The sequence below is a fragment of the Cherax quadricarinatus genome, chromosome 3 (genome assembly GCF_038502225.1).
Source record: "Cherax quadricarinatus isolate ZL_2023a chromosome 3, ASM3850222v1, whole genome shotgun sequence".
Taxonomy (NCBI): domain Eukaryota; kingdom Metazoa; phylum Arthropoda; class Malacostraca; order Decapoda; family Parastacidae; genus Cherax; species Cherax quadricarinatus.
Window position 1 is genome coordinate 43,776,947 of NC_091294.1, and position 23,956 is coordinate 43,800,902.

The following is a 23,956-nucleotide window of genomic DNA, read 5'->3' on the forward strand; positions in this document are numbered from 1 at the left end:
TGATTGGTGCTTCTGTCTCCTCATGTTACTTTCACCTAGCTTGCTACTTTCTGCAATGTGGCAAGAAAATTTCTATGTTCTTTGTGTATCTCATGCTCGCCTTATGATAGATAAACAGAGGCTTATCATAAAAGCAAATAAAAAGATCATTAGGTGCTTTATTTTAATGATTTCAATTAAATCTGCAGTTTGTCACACAAATGCTTGATTTGATAAGCTGTCTGAAAGTTCTGTTTCTGTCCAGCAAGAAAAGATTTCCTACACAACAGTGGTCCTAAAACTATTAGAAGGTGACAAGGACACAAACCCTTATAGATTAATGACATGCTAGGTATTATTTAAAGGGTTGTATTGTGAAAGTTTGTGTTCATAACTTTGTTTCCCCTTGCTCTCTTTCCGCCCTGGGTGCTGTGTCCTCCCCCTCTCAACAATTCGCTCGCCTGGTCTGCCACCCTGTTCGGTCCGCCATCTTGGCTGCGACCGTCACATTGGTTGACTCACCATCACTACGCCATCATCCTGATTACCACTTGTGTGGTCTAACCATCTGACCCTGACTGCACAACCTGTGATTGTGGACACAAAAATCACTCCTTCCACAAAAAATTTCATCTGTAATCCCAAATCCTGCTGCTAACCCACCTTGCGACTCCTGCACCAATGGCTGGGGCGACCACATTGTGATGCCACAGTTGGGCAGCAGGGAAGTGACACAGTGTACCTCGTAGTTGGGTTGGTGTCAGGAATGGGCGGGGTGTTCTTTGCGTTTGCGTTCATGGCTTTGTGCTACAGGTCAGTGGTAGTCCACAAAAATTTCTCCCTGTGTCTAAGGTCAGTATGATCTTAGTCTAAAATAGCCTAGCAATACTTAGATTATTTTTTATTATCATTACATCTCTCCTTAATCCCATTCTTCTCTGTCTCTCTTCATGGCCCGATCTATCACTCAAAATGCTTGGCTTTAATTTCTTTGTATTAGCACATTATATTTTATTTTCATATAATCAACTATGACTGTTATGAGAGGAAACCAACCACTTGCTTGTCCCTCGTGCTGTTACTTACTGTGCTGCAGTCAGCAGAGAAACCTCACTTCAACATGTTGACAAGAAGTTTTCAGTATCACAAGCACATGTCCTACAGTATAGTAGCCAAGCCATAATTCATTCAGTAAATTTCCTATACCTAACCATTTTAATCGATTCCTAATAATTGTTAATGAAAATTAGCGTTCTTAGCACAAGAGTATGCAGCTGACATTGTCTTGCAAATAGCAATGAGTAACAGGAAGAGTAAGGTCAAGCTACAGTATTTCCGGTTATACTACGAAGTGAAGGTATATATTGTATATGAATGCTGCTATTCAGAATAGCTTTAGCATAGATGCATGACTTAGTCTTGGTGTGATTTTCAGTAGCACTTTGGGTGCCCCAAGTGTGTTGCTGAGGTTCTTAAGTTGCCATGGGTTTTATCAGGTTCCCTTGGCTTGATTACACTGGCAGCAAACAAAGCTGCTAGAATAAGACAAGTGAATGCCAATAGCATAGGAAAACTTCTGCTGAACTATGGTTAGATTGACCTTTTATTAACTTACATTAACTTATAAAAAAATTATTTTGTGTGTATATATATTTTTTTTTTTTAACAAGTCGGCCATCTCCCACCGAGGCAGGGTGACCCAAAAATGAAAGAAAATCCCCAAAAAGAAAATACTTTCATCATCATTCAACACTTTCACCACACTCACACATTATCACTGCTTTTGCAGAGGTGCTCAGAATACAACAGCTTAGAAGCATATACGTATAAAGATACACAACATATCCCTCCAAACTGCCAATATCCCAAACCTCTCCTTTAAAGTGCAGGCATTGTACTTCCCATTTCCAGGACTCAAGTCCGACTATATGAACATAACCGGTTTCCCTGAATCCCTTCACTAAATATTACCCTGCTCACACTCCAACAGATCGTCAGATCCCAAGTATCATTCACCTCCATTCACTCCTATCTAACACGCTCATGCACGCTTGCTGGAAGTCCAAGCCCCTCGCCCACAAAACCTCCTTTACCCCCTCTTTCCAACCCTTTCGAGGACGACCCCTACCCCTCCTTCCTTCCCCTATAGATTTATATGCTTTCCATGTCATTCTACTTTGATCCATTCTCTCTAAATGACCAAACCACCTCAACAACCCCTCTTCTGCCCTCTGACTAATGCTTTTATTAACTCCACACCTTCTCCTAATTTCCACACTCCGAATTTTCTGCATAATATTTACACCACACATTGCCCTTAGACAGGACATCTCCACTGCCTCCAACCGTCTCCTCGCTGCTGCATTTACCACCCAAGCTTCACATCCATATAAGAGTGTTGGTACTACTATACTTTCATACATTCCCTTCTTTGCCTCCATAGATAACGTTTTTTGACTCCACATATACCTCAACGCACCACTCACCTTTTTTCCCTCATCAATTCTATGATTAACCTCATCCTTCATAAATCCATCCGCCGACACATCAACTCCCAAGTATCTGAAAACATTCACTTCTTCCATACTCCTCCTCCCCAATTTGATATCCAATTTTTCTTTATCTAAATCATTTGATACCCTCATCACCTTACTCTTTTCTATGTTCACTTTCAACTTTCTACCTTTACACACATTCTCAAACTCATCCACTAACCTTTGCAATTTTTCTTTAGAATCTCCCATAAGCACAGTATCATCAGCAAAAAGTAACTGTGTCAATTCCCATTTTGAATTTGATTCCCCATAATTTAATCCCACCCCTCTCCCAAACACCCTAGCATTTACTTCTTTTACAACCTGGAGTTTACCTGGAGAGAGTTTCGGGGGTCAACGCCCCCGCGGCCCGGTCTGTGACCAGGCCTCCTGGTGGATCAGCGCCTGATCAACCAGGCTGTTGCTGCTGGCTGCACGCAAACCAACGTACGAGCCACAGCCCGGCTGATCAGGAACTGCCTTTAGGTGCTTGTCCAGTGCCAGCTTGAAGACTGCCAGGGGTCTGTTGGTAATCCCCCTTATGTGTGCTGGGAGGCAGTTGAACAGTCTCGGTCCCCTGACACTTATTGTATGGTCTCTTAACGTGCTAGTGACACCCCTGCTTTTCATTGGGGGGATGGTGCATCGTCTGCCAAGTCTTTTGCTTTCGTAGTGAGTGATTTTCGTGTGCAAGTTCGGTACTAGTCCCTCTAGGATTTTCCAGGTGTATATAATCATGTATCTCTCCCTCCTGCGTTCCAGGGAATACAGGTTTAGAAACCTCAAGCGCTCCCAGTAATTGAGGTGTTTTATCTCCGTTATGCGCGCCGTGAAAGTTCTCTGTACATTTTCTAGGTCGGCAATTTCACCTGCCTTGAAAGGTGCTGTTAGAGTGCAGCAATATTCCAGCCTAGATAGAACAAGTGACCTGAAGAGTGTCATCATGGGCTTGGCCTCCCTAGTTTTGAAGGTTCTCATTATCCATCCTGTCATTTTTCTAGCAGATGCGATTGATACAATGTTATGGTCCTTGAAGGTGAGATCCTCCGACATAATCACTCCCAGGTCTTTGACGTTGGTGTTTCGCTCTATTTTGTGGCCAGAATTTGTTTTGTACTCTGATGAAGATTTAATTTCCTCATGTTTACCATATCTGAGTAATTGAAATTTCTCATCGTTGAACTTCATATTGTTTTCTGCAGCCCACTGAAAGATTTGGTTGATGTCCGCCTGGAGCCTTGCAGTGTCTGCAATGGAAGACACTGTCATGCAGATTCGGGTGTCATCTGCAAAGGAAGACACGGTGCTGTGGCTGACATCCTTGTCTATGTCGGATATGAGGATGAGGAACAAGATGGGAGCTAGTACTGTGCCTTGTGGAACAGAGCTTTTCACCGTAGCTGCCTCGAACTTTACTCTGTTGACGACTACTCTCTGTGTTCTGTTAGTGAGGAAATTATAGATCCATCGACCAACTTTTCCTGTTATTCCTTTAGCGCGCATTTTGTGCGCTATTACGCCATGGTCACACTTGTCGAAGGCTTTTGCAAAGTCTGTATATATTACATCTGCATTCTTTTTGTCTTCTAGTGCATTTAGGACCTTGTCGTAGTGATCCAGTAGTTGAGACAGACAGGAGCGACCTGTTCTAAACCCATGTTGCCCTGGGTTGTGTAACTGATGGGTTTCTAGATGGGTGGTGATCTTGCTTCTTAGGACCCTTTCAAAGATTTTTATGATATGGGATGTTAGTGCTATTGGTCTGTAGTTCTTTGCTGTTGCTTTACTGCCCCCTTTGTGGAGTGGGGCTATGTCTGTTGTTTTTAGTAACTGAGGGACGACCCCCGTGTCCATGCTCCCTCTCCATAGGATGGAAAAGGCTCGTGATAGGGGCTTCTTAAACAGCCATGGTGACATTACACATCCCTGTCTAAGACCTACTTTTACCGGGAAGTATTCTCCCTCTCTTCTACACACCCTAACCTGAGCCTCACTATCCTCATAAAAGCTCTTTACAGCATTTAGTAACTTACCACCTATTCCATATACTTGCAACATCTGCCACATTGCTCCTCTATCCACTCTATCATATGCCTTTTCTAAATCCATAAATGCAATAAAAACTTCCCTACCTTTATCTAAATACTGTTCACATATATGCTTCAATGTAAACACTTGATCTACACATCCCCTACCCACTCTGAAGCCTCCCTGCTCATCCGCAATCCTACATTCTGTCTTACCTCTAATTCTTTCAATTATAACCCTACCGTACACTTTTCCTGGTATACTCAGTAAACTTATTCCTCTATAATTTTTACAATCTCTTTTGTCCCCTTTCCCTTTATATAAAGGGACTATACATGCTCTCCGCCAATCCCTAGGTACCTTCCCCTCTTTCATACATTTATTAAACAAAAGTACCAACCACTCCAACACTATATCCCTCCCTGCTTTTAACATTTCTGTCATGATCCCATCAGTTCCAGCTGCTTTACCCCCTTTCATTCTACGTAATGCCTCACGTACCTCCACCACATTTACATTCTGCTCTTCTTCACTCCTAAAAGATGGTATACCTCCCTGGCCAGTGCATGAAATTACTGCCTCCCTTTCTTCCTCAACATTTAAAAGTTCCTCAAAATATTCTCGCCATCTACCTAATACCTCCCTTTCCCCATCTACTAACTCCCCTACTCTGTTTTTAACTGACAAATCCATACTTTCCCTAGGCTTTCTTAATTTGTTTAACTCACTCCAAAATTTTTTCTTATTTTCATTAAAATTTCTTGACAGTGCCTCTCCCACTCTTTCATCTGCTCTCCTTTTGCACTCTCTCACCACTCTCTTCACCTTTCTTTTACTCTCCATATACTCTGCTCTTCTTATAACACTTCTGCTTTGTAAAAACCTCTCGTAAGCTACCTTTTTCTCTTTTATCACACCCTTTACTTCATCATTCCACCAATCACTCCTCTTTCCTCCTGCCCCCACCCTTCTATAACCACAAACTTCTGCCCCACATTCTAATACTGCGTTTTTAAAACTATTCCAACCCTCTTCAACCCCCCCACTACTCATCTTTGCACTAGCCCACCTTTCTGCCAATAGTCGCTTATATATATATATATATATATATATATATATATATATATATATATATATATAGATATATATATATATATATATATATATATATATATATATATATATATTTATTTTATTTTATTATCACACTGGCCGATTCCCACCAAGGCAGGGTGGCCCGAAAAAGAAAAACTTTCACCATCATTCACTCCATCACTGTCTTGCCAGAAGGGTGCTTTACACTACAGTTTTTAAACTGCAACATTAACACCCCTCCTTCAGAGTGCAGGCACTGTACTTCCCATCTCCAGGACTCAAGTCCGGCCTGCCGGTTTCCCTGAACCCCTTCGTAAATGTTACTTTGCTCACACTTCAACAGCACGTCAAGTATTAAAAACCATTTGTCTCCATTCACTCCTATCAAACACGCTCACGCATGCCTGCTGGAAGTCCAAGCCCCTCGCACACAAAACCTCCTTTACCCCCTCCCTCCAACCTTTCCTAGGCCGACCCCTACCCCGCCTTCCTTCCACTACAGACTGATACACTCTTGAAGTTATTCTGTTTCGCTCCATTCTCTGCACATGTCCGAACCACCTCAACAACCCTTCCTCAGCCCTCTGGACAACAGTTTTTTTAATCCCGCACCTCCTCCTAACTTCCAAACTACGAATTCTCTGCATTATATTCACACCACACATTGCTCTCAGACATGACATCTCCACTGCCTCCAGCCTTCTCCTCGCTGCAACATTCATCACCCATGCTTCACACCCATATAAGAGCGTTGGTAAAACTATACTCTCATACATTCCCCTCTTTGCCTCCAAGGACAAAGTTCTTTGTCTCCACAGACTCCTAAGTGCACCACTCACCCTTTCCCCCTCATCAATTCTATGATTCACCTCATCTTTCATAGACCCATCCGCTGACATGTCCACTCCCAAATATCTGAATACATTCACCTCCTCCATACTCTCTCCCTCCAATCTGATATCCAATCTTTCATCACCTAATCTTTTTGTTATCCTCATAACCTTACTCTTTCCTGTATTCACTTTCAATTTTCTTCTTTTGCACACCCTACCAAATTCATCCACCAATCTCTGCAACTTCTCTTCAGAATCTCCCAAGAGCACAGTGTCATCAGCAAAGAGCAACTGTGACAATTCCCACTTATTGTGTGATTCTTTATCTTTTAACTCCACGCCTCTTGCCAAGACCCTCGCATTTACTTCTCTTACAACCCCATCTATAAATATATTAAACAACCACGGTGACATCACACATCCTTGTCTAAGGCCTACTTTTACTTGGAAATAATTTCCCTCTTTCCTACATACTCTAACTTGAGCCTCACTATCCTCGTAAAAACTCTTCACTGCTTTCAGTAACCTACCTCCTACACCATACACCTGCAACATCTGCCACATTGCCCCCCTATCCACCCTGTCATACGCCTTTTCCAAATCCATAAATGCCACAAAGACCTCTTTAGCCTTATCTAAATACTGTTCACTTATATGTTTCACTGTAAACACCTGGTCCACACACCCCCTACCTTTCCTAAAGCCTCCTTGTTCATCTGCTATCCTATTCTCCGTCTTACTCTTAATTTTTTCAATAATTACTCTACCATACACTTTGCCAGGTATACTCAACAGACTTATCCCCCTATAATTTTTGCACTCTCTTTTATCCCCTTTGCCTTGATACAAAGGAACTATGCATGCTCTCTGCCAATCCCTAGGTACCTTACCCTCTTCCATACATTTTTTAAATAATTGCGCCAACCACTCCAAAACTATATCCCCACCTGCTTTTAACATTTCTATCTTTATCCCATCAATCCCGGCTGCCTTACCCCCTTTCATTTTACCTACTGCCTCACGAACTTCCCCCACACTCACAACTGGCTCTTCCTCACTCCTACAAGATGTTGTTCCTCCTTGCCCTATACACGAAATCACAGCTTCCCTATCTTCATCAACATTTAACAATTCCTCAAAATATTCCCTCCATCTTCCCAATACCTCTAACTCTCCATTTAATAACTCTCCTCTCCTATTTTTAAAAGACAAATCCATTTGTTCTCTAGGCTTTCTTAACTTGTTAATCTCACTCCAAAACTTTTTCTTATTTTCAACAAAATTTGTTGATAACATCTCACCCACTCTCTCATTTGCTCTTTTTACATTGCTTCACCACTCTCTTAACCTCTCTCTTTTTCTCCATATACTCTTCCCTCCTTGCATCACTTCTACTTTGTAAAAACTTCTCATATGCTAACTTTTTCTCCCTTACTACTCTCTTCACATCATCATTCCACCAATTGCTCCTCTTGGCAGAAAGGTGGGCTAGTGCAAAGATGAGTAGTGGGGGGGTTGAAGAGGGTTGGAATAGTTTTAAAAAGGCAGTATTAGAATGTGGGGCAGAAGTTTGTGGTTATAGGAGGGTGGGGGCAGGAGGAAAGAGGAGTGATTGGTGGAATGATGAAGTAAAGGGTGTGATAAAAGAGAAAAAGGTAGCTTACGAGAAGTTTTTACAAAGCAGAAGTGTTATAAGAAGAGCAGAGTATATGGAGAGTGGTGGCCTGGTGGCTAAAGCTCCCGCTTCACACACGGAGGGCCCGGGTTCGATTCCCGGCGGGTGGAAACATTCCGACACGTTTCCTTACACCTGTTGTCCTGTTCACCTAGCAGCAAATAGGTACCTGGGTGTTAGTCGACTGGTGTGGGTCGCATCCTGGGGGACAAGATTAAGGACCCCAATGGAAATAAGTTAGACAGTCCTCGATGACGCACTTCGATGACGCACTGACTTTCTTGGGTTATCCTGGGTGGCTAACCCTCCGGGGTTAAAAATCCGAACGAAATCTCATCTTATCTTATCTTAAAGGTGAAGAGAGTGGTGAGAGAGTGCAAAAGGAGAGCAGATGAAAGAGTGGGAGGGCACTGTCAAGAAATTTTAATGAAAATAAGAAAAAATTTTGGAGTGAGTTAAACAAATTAAGAAAGCCTAGGGAAAGTATGGATTTGTCAGTTAAAAACAGAGTAGGGGAGTTAGTAGATGGGGAAAGGGAGGTATTAGGTAGATGGCAAGAATATTTTGAGGAACTTTTAAATGTTGAGGAAGAAAGGGAGGCAGTAATTTCATGCACTGGCCAGGGAGGCATACCATCTTTTAGGAGTGAAGAAGAGCAGAATGTAAGTGTGGTGGAGGTACGTGAGGCATTATGTAGAATGAAAGGGGGTAAAGCAGCTGGAACTGATGGGATCATGACAGAAATGTTAAAAGCAGGGAGGGATATAGTGTTGGAGTGGTTGGTACTTTTGTTTAATAAATGTATGAAAGAGGGGAAGGTACCTAGGGATTGGCGGAGAGCATGTATAGTCCCTTTATATAAAGGGAAAGGGGACAAAAGAGATTGTAAAAATTATAGAGGAATAAGTTTACTGAGTATACCAGGAAAAGTGTACGGTAGGATTATAATTGAAAGAATTAGAGGTAAGACAGAATGTAGGATTGCGGATGAGCAGGGAGGCTTCAGAGTGGGTAGGGGATGTGTAGATCAAGTGTTTACATTGAAGCATATATGTGAACAGTATTTAGATAAAGGTAGGGAAGTTTTTATTGCATTTATGGATTTAGAAAAGGCATATGATAGAGTGGATAGAGGAGCAATGTGGCAGATGTTGCAAGTATATGGAATAGGTGGTAAGTTACTAAATGCTGTAAAGAGCTTTTATGAGGATAGTGAGGCTCAGGTTAGGGTGTGTAGAAGAGAGGGAGAATACTTCCCAGTAAAAGTAGGTCTTAGACAGGGATGTGTAATGTCACCATGGTTGTTTAATATATTTATAGATGGGGTTGTAAAAGAAGTAAATGCTAGGGTGTTTGGGAGAGGGGTGGGATTAAATTATGGGGAATCAAATTCAAAATGGGAATTGACACAGTTACTTTTTGCTGATGATACTGTGCTTATGGGAGATTCTAAAGAAAAATTGCAAAGGTTAGTGGATGAGTTTGAGAATGTGTGTAAAGGTAGAAAGTTGAAAGTGAACATAGAAAAGAGTAAGGTGATGAGGGTGTCAAATGATTTAGATAAAGAAAAATTGGATATCAAATTGGGGAGGAGGAGTATGGAAGAAGTGAATGTTTTCAGATACTTGGGAGTTGACGTGTCGGCGGATGGATTTATGAAGGATGAGGTTAATCATAGAATTGATGAGGGAAAAAAGGTGAGTGGTGCGTTGAGGTATATGTGGAGTCAAAACACGTTATCTATGGAGGCAAAGAAGGGAATGTATGAAAGTATAGTAGTACCAACACTCTTATATGGATGTGAAGCTTGGGTGGTAAATGCAGCAGCGAGGAGACGGTTGGAGGCAGTGGAGATGTCCTGTCTAAGGGCAATGTGTGGTGTAAATATTATGCAGAAAATTCGGAGTGTGGAAATTAGGAGAAGGTGTGGAGTTAATAAAAGCATTAGTCAGAGGGCAGAAGAGGGGTTGTTGAGGTGGTTTGGTCATTTAGAGAGAATGGATCAAAGTAGAATGACATGGAAAGCATATAAATCTATAGGGGAAGGAAGGAGGGGTAGGGGTCGTCCTCAAAAGGGTTGGAAAGAGGGGGTAAAGGAGGTTTTGTGGGCCAGGGGCTTGGACTTCCAGCAAGCGTGCATGAGCGTGTTAGATAGGAGTGAATGGAGGCGAATGATACTTGGGACCTAACGATCTGTTGGAATGTGAGCAGGGTAATATTTAGTGAAGGGATTCAGGGAAACCGGTTATGTTCATATAGTCGGACTTGAGTCCTGGAAATGGGAAGTACAATGCCTGCACTTTAAAGGAGGGGTTTGTGATATTGGCAGTTTGGAGGGATATGTTGTGTATCTTTATACATATATGCTTCTAAGCTGTTGTATTCTGAGCACCTCTGCAAAAACAGTGATAATGTGTGAGTGTGGTGAAAGTGTTGAATGATGATGAAAGTATTTTCTTTTTGGGGATTTTCTTTCTTTTTTGGGTCACCCTGCCTCGGTGGGAGACGGCCGACTTGTTGAAAAAAAAAATAAAAAATGTAAATATATATATATACGTATATAAACACTGATCTCTGGCCGAAGGAGACTCAAACCTACAAACCTTGGAATAAGGTATGCAGTGCTTTACCATCCTCACCACACTGGACCAATACCTTGGCGACCAGCTCACGCTAGACGTGAGCTGGGCGCCAAGGTATTGGTCCAGTGTGGTGAGGATGGTAAAGCACTGCGTACCTTATTCCAAGGTTCATAGGTTCAAGTCTCCTTCGGCCAGAGATCAGTGTTTGTGTATATTTCGCCTGCTTTTGCGAATTCCTTGCTTATATATATATATATATATATATATATATATATATATATATATATATATATATATATATATATATATATATTATATTTATATATATATATATATATATATATATATATATTATACACACACACATACATACATACAGAGAATATGCAGTTAATAAATGAATATTGGTTATTAATATTATTAGCTATTAGGCCACTGTGCATTGTATTATGATAATTCAAGTTTTACTGGTATGTGTACTGTTGTTCTGTTTGTTTAAAGTTTAGATTTTTCAATCTGTGGATATCCTATAAATTATTTTTGTTTTTTAATGGCTACTTCTACTATAGGACGTTTGTTGATACTGTAGGATTATTGTCTTATTATTGGACATATTTCCTAGAGCCTCTTAAAAATTTCTGCTATCACCTTGTACATGAAAATGTTGAGGACCATTAATGGCACTGTAGAATAATAGAAAAAATTAAAAGCTGATAGTGTACAACTTAAACATGACATAAAACAGCTGAGCATTTTTTATACTATTGCTTTATTCTCTATATAGGCACAGTTCTTCTCTAACGAGACCTTCAATATGAATTATGTCTGAGGCGACAGCATCAGTAACTAATATTTACAAGCAGAGTGTTGTGAGATATTGGGAGAAGCCAGATTCCATAATACAGTATTTATGTACTGTATGTATGTATATATAATACAGTTGTCCCTCGCTTTATGAAGTCGATACATTCTAAGGTCAAGCAAGTTATCAACACATAATTCCCCAAAATAAGAATCTTCGGTATGCTATATGGACTTCATGAAAATGAAAATGTTTATTTCCTTGCAAAGCTTACAATATGTGGTTTGCATATAAAATATTAATTACAGAGAGGGCCTCTAGCATGCCTAGGCATTTCAGGCAGACTAATCCTAATTCTTACTCTGTATTGACACAGGTTATGGAGCAGTACATTTTAACCCTTAATCTGTCCAAACGTAGATCTACATTCACTCGCGTAGCTCTCTGAATGTAGATCTATGTTTTTTACATAAGAAAGCATGTAAAATTGAACGTAGATCTACATTCGGAGCGCTGCGCGAGCAAATGTAGACCTACGTTTGGACAGTTTAAGGGTTAATATACGTTATTGCATACTGATATAAAAGTTAGGTAACTGAAGTGATTAACATTAATTAGATTTATAATAGTGAGGTAGTACAAAACACAACGATATTACAATTAGTAATGGGAATGGTTTTATCTTGGCATGATACACTGTTTCTATAAAAGCTCTTATATTGGGAGAGTATTTCAGGCAAACTTAGGGCTAACTTAAGATTTATTAGGCAATAGCTATACTATTAGGAATGTTATGTTTACAATCATTTGAGTGAGTGCAAGTGTAAAATGGGGGAATTACAAATAACGAGAGTAAGTCTACTTTGTTATGGATGTGTTAATCAGGTAACTGATGATGAGGTGTGGCAGGGAGATAAGATGTTTTTAAATGGTAGCTTTGACTTCAATCATATATGGTAAATGTATATCACATGTGTAAAATTACAGTACCTTTAGAAATTGGACATATAACTGTTAATCTTAGGATAAATAGTCAGGAAAAATAGGGGTGTTTTCTGGCATCTGCAATTTTTACTCCTGTCATTGAAAGAGTGTACAAAGTACATGAGTGAAGCAACTAACACATACTCCTTCCCTCCCTCATAATAAACTACATCTGTGAACTTGAACTAGGAAATAATTCAGGTTATTGTATAGTTATTTTCACTAAAATAACTACTGCCATAAATATATATTTTAATAATATCTTGAGACCATATACCAGATGTAGCCAAGTCACAACATGCAGGCTGCATGATGCTCATTTACTCACATCTTATACAGCTTGGGACACAATATCCATGTGTACTTCCCATTCTCATGCCACTGCTTTAAAATTATTCATCATCATCAGGTAACTTTTTTTTTTTAAATTTTCCCACATAGATATATGAAAATTGGTGTGTATGGCTCTTAGGTCATAAAGATTTGGCCACCTTTACTGTATAAAGTAACATGCAGTGAGGCACATTAGGTACCAGCAGCCAAGACCTGAGATCAGGCTGAACGTTACTTGGAAACAGGCCAGTGGCCTCTTTTATGAGAGTATTTCCCATCTCCTTTCCTTCTTTACTTGATACAGCACAAGTATGTACTCCAGTCACTATACAACTAGCTGGACCTGTAACAGCAATATGTCCACAAAGCACTTTAGGATGATTTGATGCAGAACAGAACTTGCCAAGAAATTTATGAGCAACAGTCAACACAGATAGCCTGTACTTTCATTTTCATTACCAATATGTGAGGCTTAAAAGCAAAGATGAACAACACAGTACCTTACATAAATAGCCTCATTAAAGGATATATTATTTTTGCAAGAATACATGGATGAATTGAACAAATGGAATAAGAAATGGATAATAGAATTTAATGTTGGTAAATACTATGTAATAGAAATGAGCAAAAAGAGGCCACACAAAGAATAAAGATTGTGTAGTAACATTAAAGACAACACAGAGAAAGGGACCAAGCAGTTGTCATTGAGAAAACATTGTCACAGTAAGTTCACCAGAATGAAAATGAGAAACTATTGTGTGATACTAGTCAACTTTAAGATAGCCTTAGAAATATTGGGGGAAATGCTGAAAAAGTTGTTTGCAACATTTGCTCAGCAAAACTTGAAACATAGGCAGTTGTATCGTATCTGCACTTGAAAAACATCTAGACAAGGTAGAATAACAATAATAATAATAAATAATATTAAGTGCTAAGCCCATGTGCTGAGCACGAGACACATCCGATTCCTATTTGTACTCTGCTAGTTGTCAGAGACTTGTCATAGCATTACTATCAGAACTAATATGCAATTTATGAAGAATGGATATGGGCATTAAATTTGCCTTCACTGACTGATATGAAGATAAGAGAAGACATGGTAAACTTGTGCAAGATTATCAAAGAATACACAAGAATTAATATTGAATATCTCCTAGCACCATCAACAGAGAGAAAAAGAGGCAATGGCAATAAACAAACAAAGGTGCAAGGATACTAGAATGTCCTTCACAGACAGTGGTAGAGCAACAGGTTGATATACAAGAGAAGGTAGTAAATGCAACAGTCACTGAACACTAAAATTATTCTGCATGATAAACTAAATACCAAACACAAGACACACAGTATTTGAGCAAATAAGTGTACTGCACATACACAAAATGGTCATATACAGAAGAGACAAGAATTTTGTAAAAGGAAAAGCCCAAGTGTCTTTCCAGCTTCCTACCATACCTTAACTGAAGGTCTCAGACATCATCATCACCCATTGGTGATGACCAATGATTTACTGAACTTCGATTTTCAAAGTGTAAAGTATATACATGTACTTCCTATCCTCACAACCCAAGTCTGACTTACCAGCTTCCCTCTACTATTATTTTGTGTACTCTAATATCCAGCCACATTATAGTGTTATACCTAATTAATTCTCTTATTTACTTTTAATTCTAATGTGTATTTTGCTTTATATTTGTGTACAAATCTGAAATTGAACTTCTGATATGCTCCTCTTTTTGTACATTATTAGATACACTACATTGCACAGATGCCTTATATACAACACTTGAATATTTCCAGCAGGTCTGGAACGTTCTTAACCCTTTGAGGGTCGACAGGCCCTCTCCGAAACTCGTTCTCAGGGTCGGCCAAATTTAAAAAAAAAAAAAATTATTTTCTCTTATGAAAAGATAGAGAATCTTTTCCCGATCATAAAGACACCAAAAGTTTGAAATTTGATAGAAAACTTACGGAATTATGCTCTCGCAAAGTTAGCGGTCTCGGCGATGTTTACGCATCGGCGATTTTGCCCACTTTGAGCCCCATTTTCGGCCAATTTCACTGTACTAGTCGACAAAAAACATGAATAGTTCGCTAGAACTCCATTTTTTCTATCGAATGGGTGCAAGAAACCACTCATTTATGAAATTCAACTATCCAGTACAGTGGTCAGAATTTAGCAATTTTGCCAATTTCACACAAATTTCAAAAGATGCCAATTTCCGAATAGGGTCCAGAATAAACAAGAAAGACATTCCTAGCACTAAAATGACATTTCCTCTAGTCATTAGTAACGTCTCAAGGCCCCTCTTATATTCTTTTGCTTTCCACTTTGAATTTTTATTTTCACAAAAAATATAAGATTTACTGTTATGCAGACTACTGCATTAGTGTAAAAAATGGTATAAATATTATTGGTGCACTTGTGAAAGAATATTAGACTCACCAGTTGACGTGTATTGCACGCTTGGCACGATTTGTGTACTTTTGAAGTTTGGTAAAAATCGAACATTTCTGCTACTTTGAGCTCAATTTCAAGGCACTTTCCTTTGTAAAACCAGTCAAAATCATCTCAATTTCTGTAATATGTCTTCCATTCTATAAAATGAGACCAAGAAAACTAGAATACAACAATAAATACCATACGAAAATACACTGCAAAGTCGCTGATTTATTCAAAAAAAATGGTCAAAGTTTTTTTTTTCTCATTATGCACTGTGTGCTGCAGGATTTTTTTTAGACTGTGCACACTGACCACATAGACCCATTCTTTCATATGAAGGCCTACCAGCTTTCTCCCACTAGATTTGAGGCCGCTAGAATTTATGAGTACTAGTACGTCAAAAACCCCTACGCGTAAGACGTACTAGTACGACGAAAACCCTCAAAGGGTTAAACGTTGGAATTTTGTCCAGGATAAGACTTCCAGTTTCTAATACATGTGCATAGCAGATGTGTTACTCACCTAACATTCTGGGTGTCTGTTATTACTGCTTAACATGTGGAGTGCAACATTCACCAGTTTTTATTTGTATATTACATACACAACATGGAATTTATCACTAAAGTTATCAGAATTTAATGTTATTACTTAGATTTTGGCTATTGTTGTGTCAAAATTTCTTAAGCTAGTAATCATAGTGTCAGGATGGGGGCCTAATTTTTTTTTTTCTAGTTTGATGAAGCATATCACTATACAGGGTTAGGCAAGGGAAGAAAGGTAAACTAGTCAGGGCTATAGAGATAGCATGAATCAATATAATAACTGGGCTTATTTAAGGGAAGTACAGTTAATCATTAAATTTCTTTATTTTTTTTGTCTTTTTCGATACTCCCTTTTGATTAGCAGGATGTTGGAACTACCTGTTCTATTATCTACCTGTCTTCATTGCAGCAGTTAAAGTTTTGTCCACAGGCAGGATTGCTGATTTTTTTCTTCTGTCTTATGAACATATAAGATGACAGGTAAATCTCGTAAATCAAACTTATGAACTCCCTGTATTATTTATATTCATTATGCACTTGGAAACTTGGATATAATACAGTGGTACCTTGACTTATGATTGCCCCAACTTATGAATTTTCTGAGTTACGAGCTGTCACTCGGTCGATTTTTTGCTTTGAGTTGCGAACCAAAATTCGAGTTACGAGCAAAAAAAAAATGCAGTGGAATCCCGGTTTTTGTCCTTAATCCGTTCCAGAAGGTCGATTGAAATCCAAAATGGACGAAAACCAAAGTAATATTTCCCATAAGAAATAATGTAAATCCAATTAATCCATTCCAGACACCCAAAAATGTTAACAAAAAATACATTTTATAGAGAATAACTATGATTTTACATACAGAAAACAATGAGAAATAAATATAAATGACTAATATTAATAGATAAATAAAGATTTAAATCACATATCTTTAATTCCCACCAAGGCAGGGTGGCCCGAAAAAGAAAAACTTTCACCATCATTCTGGCAAGACAGTGATGGAGTGAATGATGGTGAAAGTTTTTCTTTTTCGGGCCACCCTGCCTTGGTGGGAATCGGCCAGTGTGATAATAAATAATAAAATCTTTAATACATTGTTATGCTACAAATTTGTACAACTTTAATGATTCTTATATGAAATACTCATTTGTACTTCATGTTCTAATTTGTTTACTGTAATTTTTACCACTGAATATATCAATGAATAAACTTACTTACTAGTTGCTTAGTTAATCTTAAGTTAATTTTAAGCCTGCCCATAATGCTCTGCATACAAGAGGCTTTTGGCATGTACACCCAATCACTATATTTTTTTGTGCAACTATGTATCATGTCCAAATAAAAAATAAATAAATAAATAAATAAAAGACTTGTTAGTGTATGGAAGAAGGTGAGGAGGGGAGAGGGAAGAGAGGTTATTGTTTGGAAGGGGAATCCACCTCCATAAGGACTTTAGGTATCAAAGCCCTATCCAGGGTTACTTCCCTTCTTTGTCTTTTACTGGCACTACAACCAGCTTGGGAGTCACTGGACCCCTGTCGCACAAAAATCTGTCCAGAGAGCTCAGTTTCTGGTGTCTCTTCAAGATTTGCATAAAATGGGACAAGGCATTGTCATTGAACATGTTGCAGACACAGCTTGCAACAGTTTTGTTAGGGTGATAATTCTCCACAAAACTTCGCAATTACTCCACTTTGCACAAATGTCCTTAATCACTGAAGAAGCCACATTCTTCCTTCTCTCTTCCTCCTCCTCAGAAGCAATTTCCTTAGCTGCAATCTATTGCTGTTCCAATTGAAGGTCTTGCAGCTCTTCAGTGGTTAGTTAGCTCTTCCCTCTGGTCCTCCACCAACTCTTCCACATCCTGCAGCGCTGTATAGCCCTTGTGGCTTAGCGCTTCTTTTTTATTATAATAATAATAATCTTCCACATCCTGGCCACTCACATCCAACCCCATTGATTTCCCCAAAGACGCAGTACATTCCACAATAGGCATAGGGTCATCAGGGTCAGCCTCAAACCCTTCAAATCCTTCTCAAGGACACATTCTGGCCACTAGGAACTTTCTTTGGCCCCATGGTGGCTTATTTTGCAGTTTCACTCAATAAACAAACACAAAAAATAATGGATTATTACGAAATGTTTCGGATGAACGCACTGAGTATGCTCACTGAACAAGTGACAGAAGCAGACTGAGTCACATACATGTGAGCAGTCACATCCTGGGCAGGTGGATGCGTCTAATACAGATGATTTCCAAGCGGTGGTATGAAACCCGGGGTAAAATTTCGCTCCAAAAAAGTGGTCAAAATCCAAATTGTGCAATATCTGCACCAGACGAAATCCGGGGTTCCACTGTATTTACTGAAAAAAAAAAATTTGCTGAAAATAACATTTGGCAAGAACCCAGCTTAAATGGCACAACGAAAGGTGGTTTTGGGACTTCGTACTTATAAAACAATGCTAGTGCGTTCTCACTAGAGGTAATTGTGCAATTATCTTTAGTTATTCTACAAAAAAAATAAAGTTGCTAAGTTTTTGACATTTGCAAAATATCTTGCCCTTTACTCCCACACAAATCCCAACATAATTGGAATATTTCCAATATTCCACAAGCCAGTTGTAGAACAATCATTTTTTTATGATTCCTGTCAGTATTATTGCGTTTACACCTACCATCCGACTTATGACCGAGCTTGGTTCCGACTAACCTGTCGTAAGTCAAACCTTACTACTGAATATCACCATCACACTATGCAATGATTTTATTTTATTGTTTTATTTTGGTATTTCATTTTTTACTTTACTTTTCATGCTGTTAGTACTGTATTTTATACTGTAAGGTTCACGGAGAAACATTGTGTACAACACAAACAGTTGTTTATTTCCCAGAACATCTGCATACAAACATGGTCATAAGTCGAATGGTTGTATATCGAGCAGGTCATAAGTCAGATAGTAGGTGTACTTCAATAATAAATGGTGGGCTTCATGAAATATGTAAGTCAATTACTTACTTCTGAGGTATTCATATATCACTGCACTAGTGATCTAAAGAACACATTATAGGAAGGAGCAGCAATAATTTTGTATGCTTGGACTGGCCCTGGATACTCGCCATATTATGGCCTATTTATTTATTTATTTATTTATTTATTTATTTATTTATTAATTTGAACATGATACAGAGAAGTACAAGGAATACAATTTTTAAAGTGCAGCATGCCAAAGCCCCTTGTATGCAGAGCATTATGGGCAGGCTTAAAATTAACTTATGATTAACTAAGCAATGATATATTCAGTGGTACAAAAATTATTGTAAAACAGATAACAATTTAGTACAAATGAGTATTACAAAGACAGGTCATATGGTCATTTACTGTGTTGCTGTGTAATCAGTAGAATGGAGTATTCTGTTAGTATTCTAGAGTATATATCATGTTTCTATGTTACTTATAATGTTTATTATGTCATATTAGATCAATTCTGATAGATAAATAAGCCATAGAGTTGATATTATCGTTATATTGAAGTATTTTCTCCTGCTTCTGGAGTGGTTTTTTTGGTGCTGGAACAGATTAATGGCATTTCATTGAGGAAAATTGATTTGATATACAAGCAAATCGAGTTACAAGCTCGGACACGGAACAAATTAAACTTGTAAGTCAAGGTACCACTGTATAATAATGTTAAGCGCTGAACCCATGTGGGGTCTTTCAGCGCAAGACATGGTGGAAGCTTGATCCTCCATCTACTGAGCATACGACAGACAAGCTTTCTATTTGTACTCACCTTAAAAACTTTTATTATTATATGTTTCACTTAACAGAAGTTTATTAACTCCAATATATGATGAATATACATAGCAGAGAAGGCCAGGTGTAATAGGATAGATCATGTGAAGTACAATGATTTCACCTGACAGTTTTGTCTGGGCAGCATAGGAGTAGTTGAGCTAAAACTTTTGAAATGTTAAAATTTCCAGTATTCTGTACAGCTGATTCAAGGCAGCAATATTTGTGCACATTTTCTAATTAGTTGATGAATCTGGTCTCACTCCAGTTCATTAGATGATCATTGCTTTTCATAAATATCACACATGCATTATTGAGATTATCCATATAGCAGGTATATTTGTTTTCATTAATGTATGTGTCAGGATCACTGGCTGTTTTTCCTATGTAAAATTTTTTGCAGCCTTGACATGGTATTGTGTATACCCCAGCTTGAATATCAACAAAGTTTCTGGGTTTCTTGTTAGCGAGATCCTTGATTGTGGTGCTAGTGGTAGCAGCCACTCTTAGCCCACCCTTAAAAAATACCCTAAAATTATTACACTTTTTGTTACTTTGCTGTTAGGTAGGACTAAAATTGGATTGAGGATTTATAGGTATTGGGAGCGTTGATAATTTGTTGTACTCACAGATTGAGCAGAAAACAAGGAAAGAACCTTATAATGCCATTGTAATGTAAATAGGAAGGAAAGCCTTTATTTAATTTTGGAATGTTTGGCTGATTTAAAATGCACAGTTGGTTGTATAATACAGGTACTCCTCACTTAATGACTGAGTTCCACTCTTAAGAGTAGGTCGGTAAGCGAATTGGTCATTAAGCGAGGATTCGCCCCTTATTGATATTTTGAGCATGCTGTACTGGTAGCGGGTTTGTGTCAACCATCTTTAGATATTGTTTTAATGTCACCTTTGCACCATTTATAACATTTTTAATATATTAAAAATAGAACTAGGCATCAATTCTTTGCAGGTCCAGAGGCCAAATCTCGGAATGACAGCCAGGGTCCAAGAATTTAAAAAGAAAATTTATTTTTTTCTTATGAAATGGTAGAGAATCTTTTTCTGAAGACAATAAAACAAAACAGTATGAAATTTGATGGAAAACTGATGAAATTACACTCTCACAATTTTGATGCATCAGCGATATTTACACATTGGTGATTTTGCTGACTTCGACTCCCATTTTAGGCCAGTGACACTAACGGTTTGGACCCTGGCTTCAAAGCTGTAGATCTATGAGATGGACCCTGAAAGGGTTAAAAAACAAAAAAGTAAAATGCACATACAGTACGTATACTAGTTGGAGAGTTAGTCATAAGTCCAAGGGTTGTTAAACAGGTTCGTTAAGTGAGGAGTAGCTGTACGATGTTCAGCAGGGAGAGTGCATCATGCTGTCATAGGACATTTTCCTGCTGAGTAGGTACAAATTATTTTTAAGGATGGCTACACCTATCCAAGCAAGTGTTTAACGCTGATGAGATAGGATTATTTTAGAAGATTCTGTCAAGTACTTAAATCAACAAGGAGTGTAGGAGAGGAGAGAAATTTTAGGAAGTGCTAAGCTAATTTTTGGGAGCTTTGAACTAAATGAAAGAATAACTGTTGCAAAAGTCATATTAGGAAAATTTGGAGTGCCAGCGGAAAATTGCAGTGGGGGTCTTGACTTGTCATGTGTTTAGAAAGTGGTTTGATCATACAGTAATATGTAAGGTGAAAAGAGGATAAATAAGTATACGAAAAATGAAGTCAGCAATGACAGGAGTTTGCTAGACTATGAATTGGGGATAAAAGATTTAAGAGTAGGCTTTTAGACAATTACATTTTCAGAGAAGTGAAAGACTTGGACATCCAACAGGCGTGTGTAAGATAAGATAAGATAAGATTTCGTTCGGATTTTTAACCCCGGAGGGTTAGCCACCCAGGATAACCCAAGAAAGTCAGTGTGTCATCGAGGACTGTCTAACTTATTTCCATTGGGGTCCTTAATCTTGTCCCCCAGGATGCGACCCACACCAGTCGACTAACTCCCAGGTACCTATTTGCTGCTAGGTGAACAGGACAATAGGTGTAAGGAAACATGTCGAAATGTTTCCACCGGCCCTCCGTGTGTGAAGCGGGAGCTTTAGCCACCAGGCCACCGGGCCTGGTTTTTATGACTTGACATGCTGTTGGAATGTGAGAAAGGTAACATTTATGAAGGGATTCAGGAAACCAGTTAGCCAGACTTGAGTCCTAGAGGTGAGAAGTACAGTGCATGGACTCTGAAGGAGTGGGGATATTGCAGTTTGGAGGGACATTGGAATTGTAGCATCAGCATGCCTTTGTCAAGAGTAAGTGATAGTGAAAGGTGCATTAAAAAATAAAAGAGTGACTGTTAGACAATCATTTAGCTATAACAAGAGAAAAAGGGAAATGGAGTACAATGAGATTGGTGTTAGTAGATGAAAGGGAAGTGAATGAACTAAAGGAGGAGGGAAGAATGAGCAGCTGTTGAAACAAAGGTAGGGTAGAGTGCGAGGAGAAAATGGTTAGGAGATTGAGGTGACATGGTCTAGATCTAAGAATACAGTATTATAGTGTACTGTAGAGTTTGTGGTTATATTAGGGTTTAGGCAAGTGGAAAGAGGAATGACAAGACAGGAGGAGGGGCTAAGGAAGAACAAGGTAGTATATGAGGTTTTTACAATGTAAAAGCAAAATATGGATGACTGGGTATATGTAGAGACAGAGAGGTATTAAATAATTAGGGGGGGGAAGTACAAAAGAAAAAATAGAAGAGAGTCTGTAGCATTAAATTTTACAGGGAATAAGAAACCGTTTGGAGTGAAATTAATAAGTTGAAAAAGCCAGGATAGCAGATTGACATAGCAGTTAAGAATGAAAGTTGTGAAATGTTAGATTCAGAAGAAGAGGTTTTTGGAAAGATGGAGGAAAAATTTTGAACAGTTTTTAGGTGATGATGAAACTGGTGATTTTATAGTCTTGGTGGAGAGTAGTAATAGCATCTATTAAGAGTAGGAAAGAGCTAGAGGTGAGTGCATGGGAAGTTGATTAGGCAATGGATAGGATTATGGAAGATAAAGCAGCTGGGATAAATGAGATTAAGATTCTGAGAGCAAGTGGGAATATAGTTATAGAATTGATATGTTTTTGTTTAACCCTTTGAGGTACCGTGTGTGACGTATATATACTCATAAATTCTAGCGCCTTCAAATCAAGCAGGAGAAAGCTGGTAGGCCCACATGTGAGAGAATGGGTCTGTGTGGTCAGTGTGCACCATATAAAAAAAATCCTGGAGCACGCAGTGCATAATGAGAAAAAAAAAACTCCGACCGTTTTTTTTAATTAAAATGCCGACTTTGTGGTCTATTTTCGTATAGTATTTATGGTTGTATTCTCGTTTTCTTGGTCTCATTTGATAGAATGGAAAACATATTATAGAAATAGAGGTGATTTTGATTGATTTTACTATAAAAAGAACCTAGAAATGGAGGTCAAAGTAGGGAAAATGTTTGATTTTTGCCAATGTTCAAAAGTAAACAAATGATGCCATTGTCCAATAAATGTCCAACTAGCCATTCTAATATGCAGTCATGAATGGGTTGATGTTATTTATACAACTATTACAGTATTGCAGTAGTCTGCATAATAGTAAGTCTTCTATTTTTTGTTTGAATAAAAATTCAAAATAGAAAGCAAGAGTAATATCAGAGGGGCCTGGAGACATGACTGATGAGCAAAGAAAATGTTATTTTAGAGCCAGGAATGTCTGCATTGTTCATTCTGGACCTTATTTTGAAATTGTCATATTTTTTAATTTTCGTGAAATTGGCCAAATTGCAAATTTCTGACCACATTATTAGGTCGTTGAAATCGGTAAATGGGCAGTTTCTTGTACTCAATCGATAGAAAAAATGGAGTTCTAAAGAAATAGCTATGAGTTTGGGTGACTGGAACAATGGAATTAGCCGAAAATAGGGCTCAAGGTGGGCGAAATCGCCGATTTGTAAACAGCGCAGAGGTCGCTAACTTCGCGAGAACATAATTCCGCCAGTTTTCCATCAAATTTCGTTTTTTTGGTGTCATTACAATCGGGAAAAGATTCTCTATCATTTCATAAGAAAATTTTTTTTTTTTTTTTTTTTTAAATTTTGCGACACCAGGAGACACCTCAGGATTGGGGGTTGCGACAGTCAAAGGGTTAAGATGTGGGAGTAATGTGGCTTGTGTTGCAAATGTGTCGAATAGGCGGCAGGTTGTTGTTGTTATTAGTATTATTATTATTGTTATTATTATTATTTTATTATTATTATTATTATTATTGTCTTTTTTAATACA

At 38.5% G+C, this 23,956-nt stretch overlaps 1 protein-coding gene across 1 annotated transcript in view; it reads left to right on the forward strand.

Moving 5' to 3' along the window:
- LOC128692835 (disintegrin and metalloproteinase domain-containing protein unc-71) overlaps positions 1-23,956 on the forward strand; it is a 740,447-nt gene that overhangs the window by 511,863 nt on the left and 204,628 nt on the right. The window contains exon 20 of the mRNA XM_070093277.1: positions 693-831. Coding sequence (XP_069949378.1) covers positions 693-831 — 139 coding nt within the window. The remainder of the gene's footprint in view (positions 1-692; positions 832-23,956) is intronic.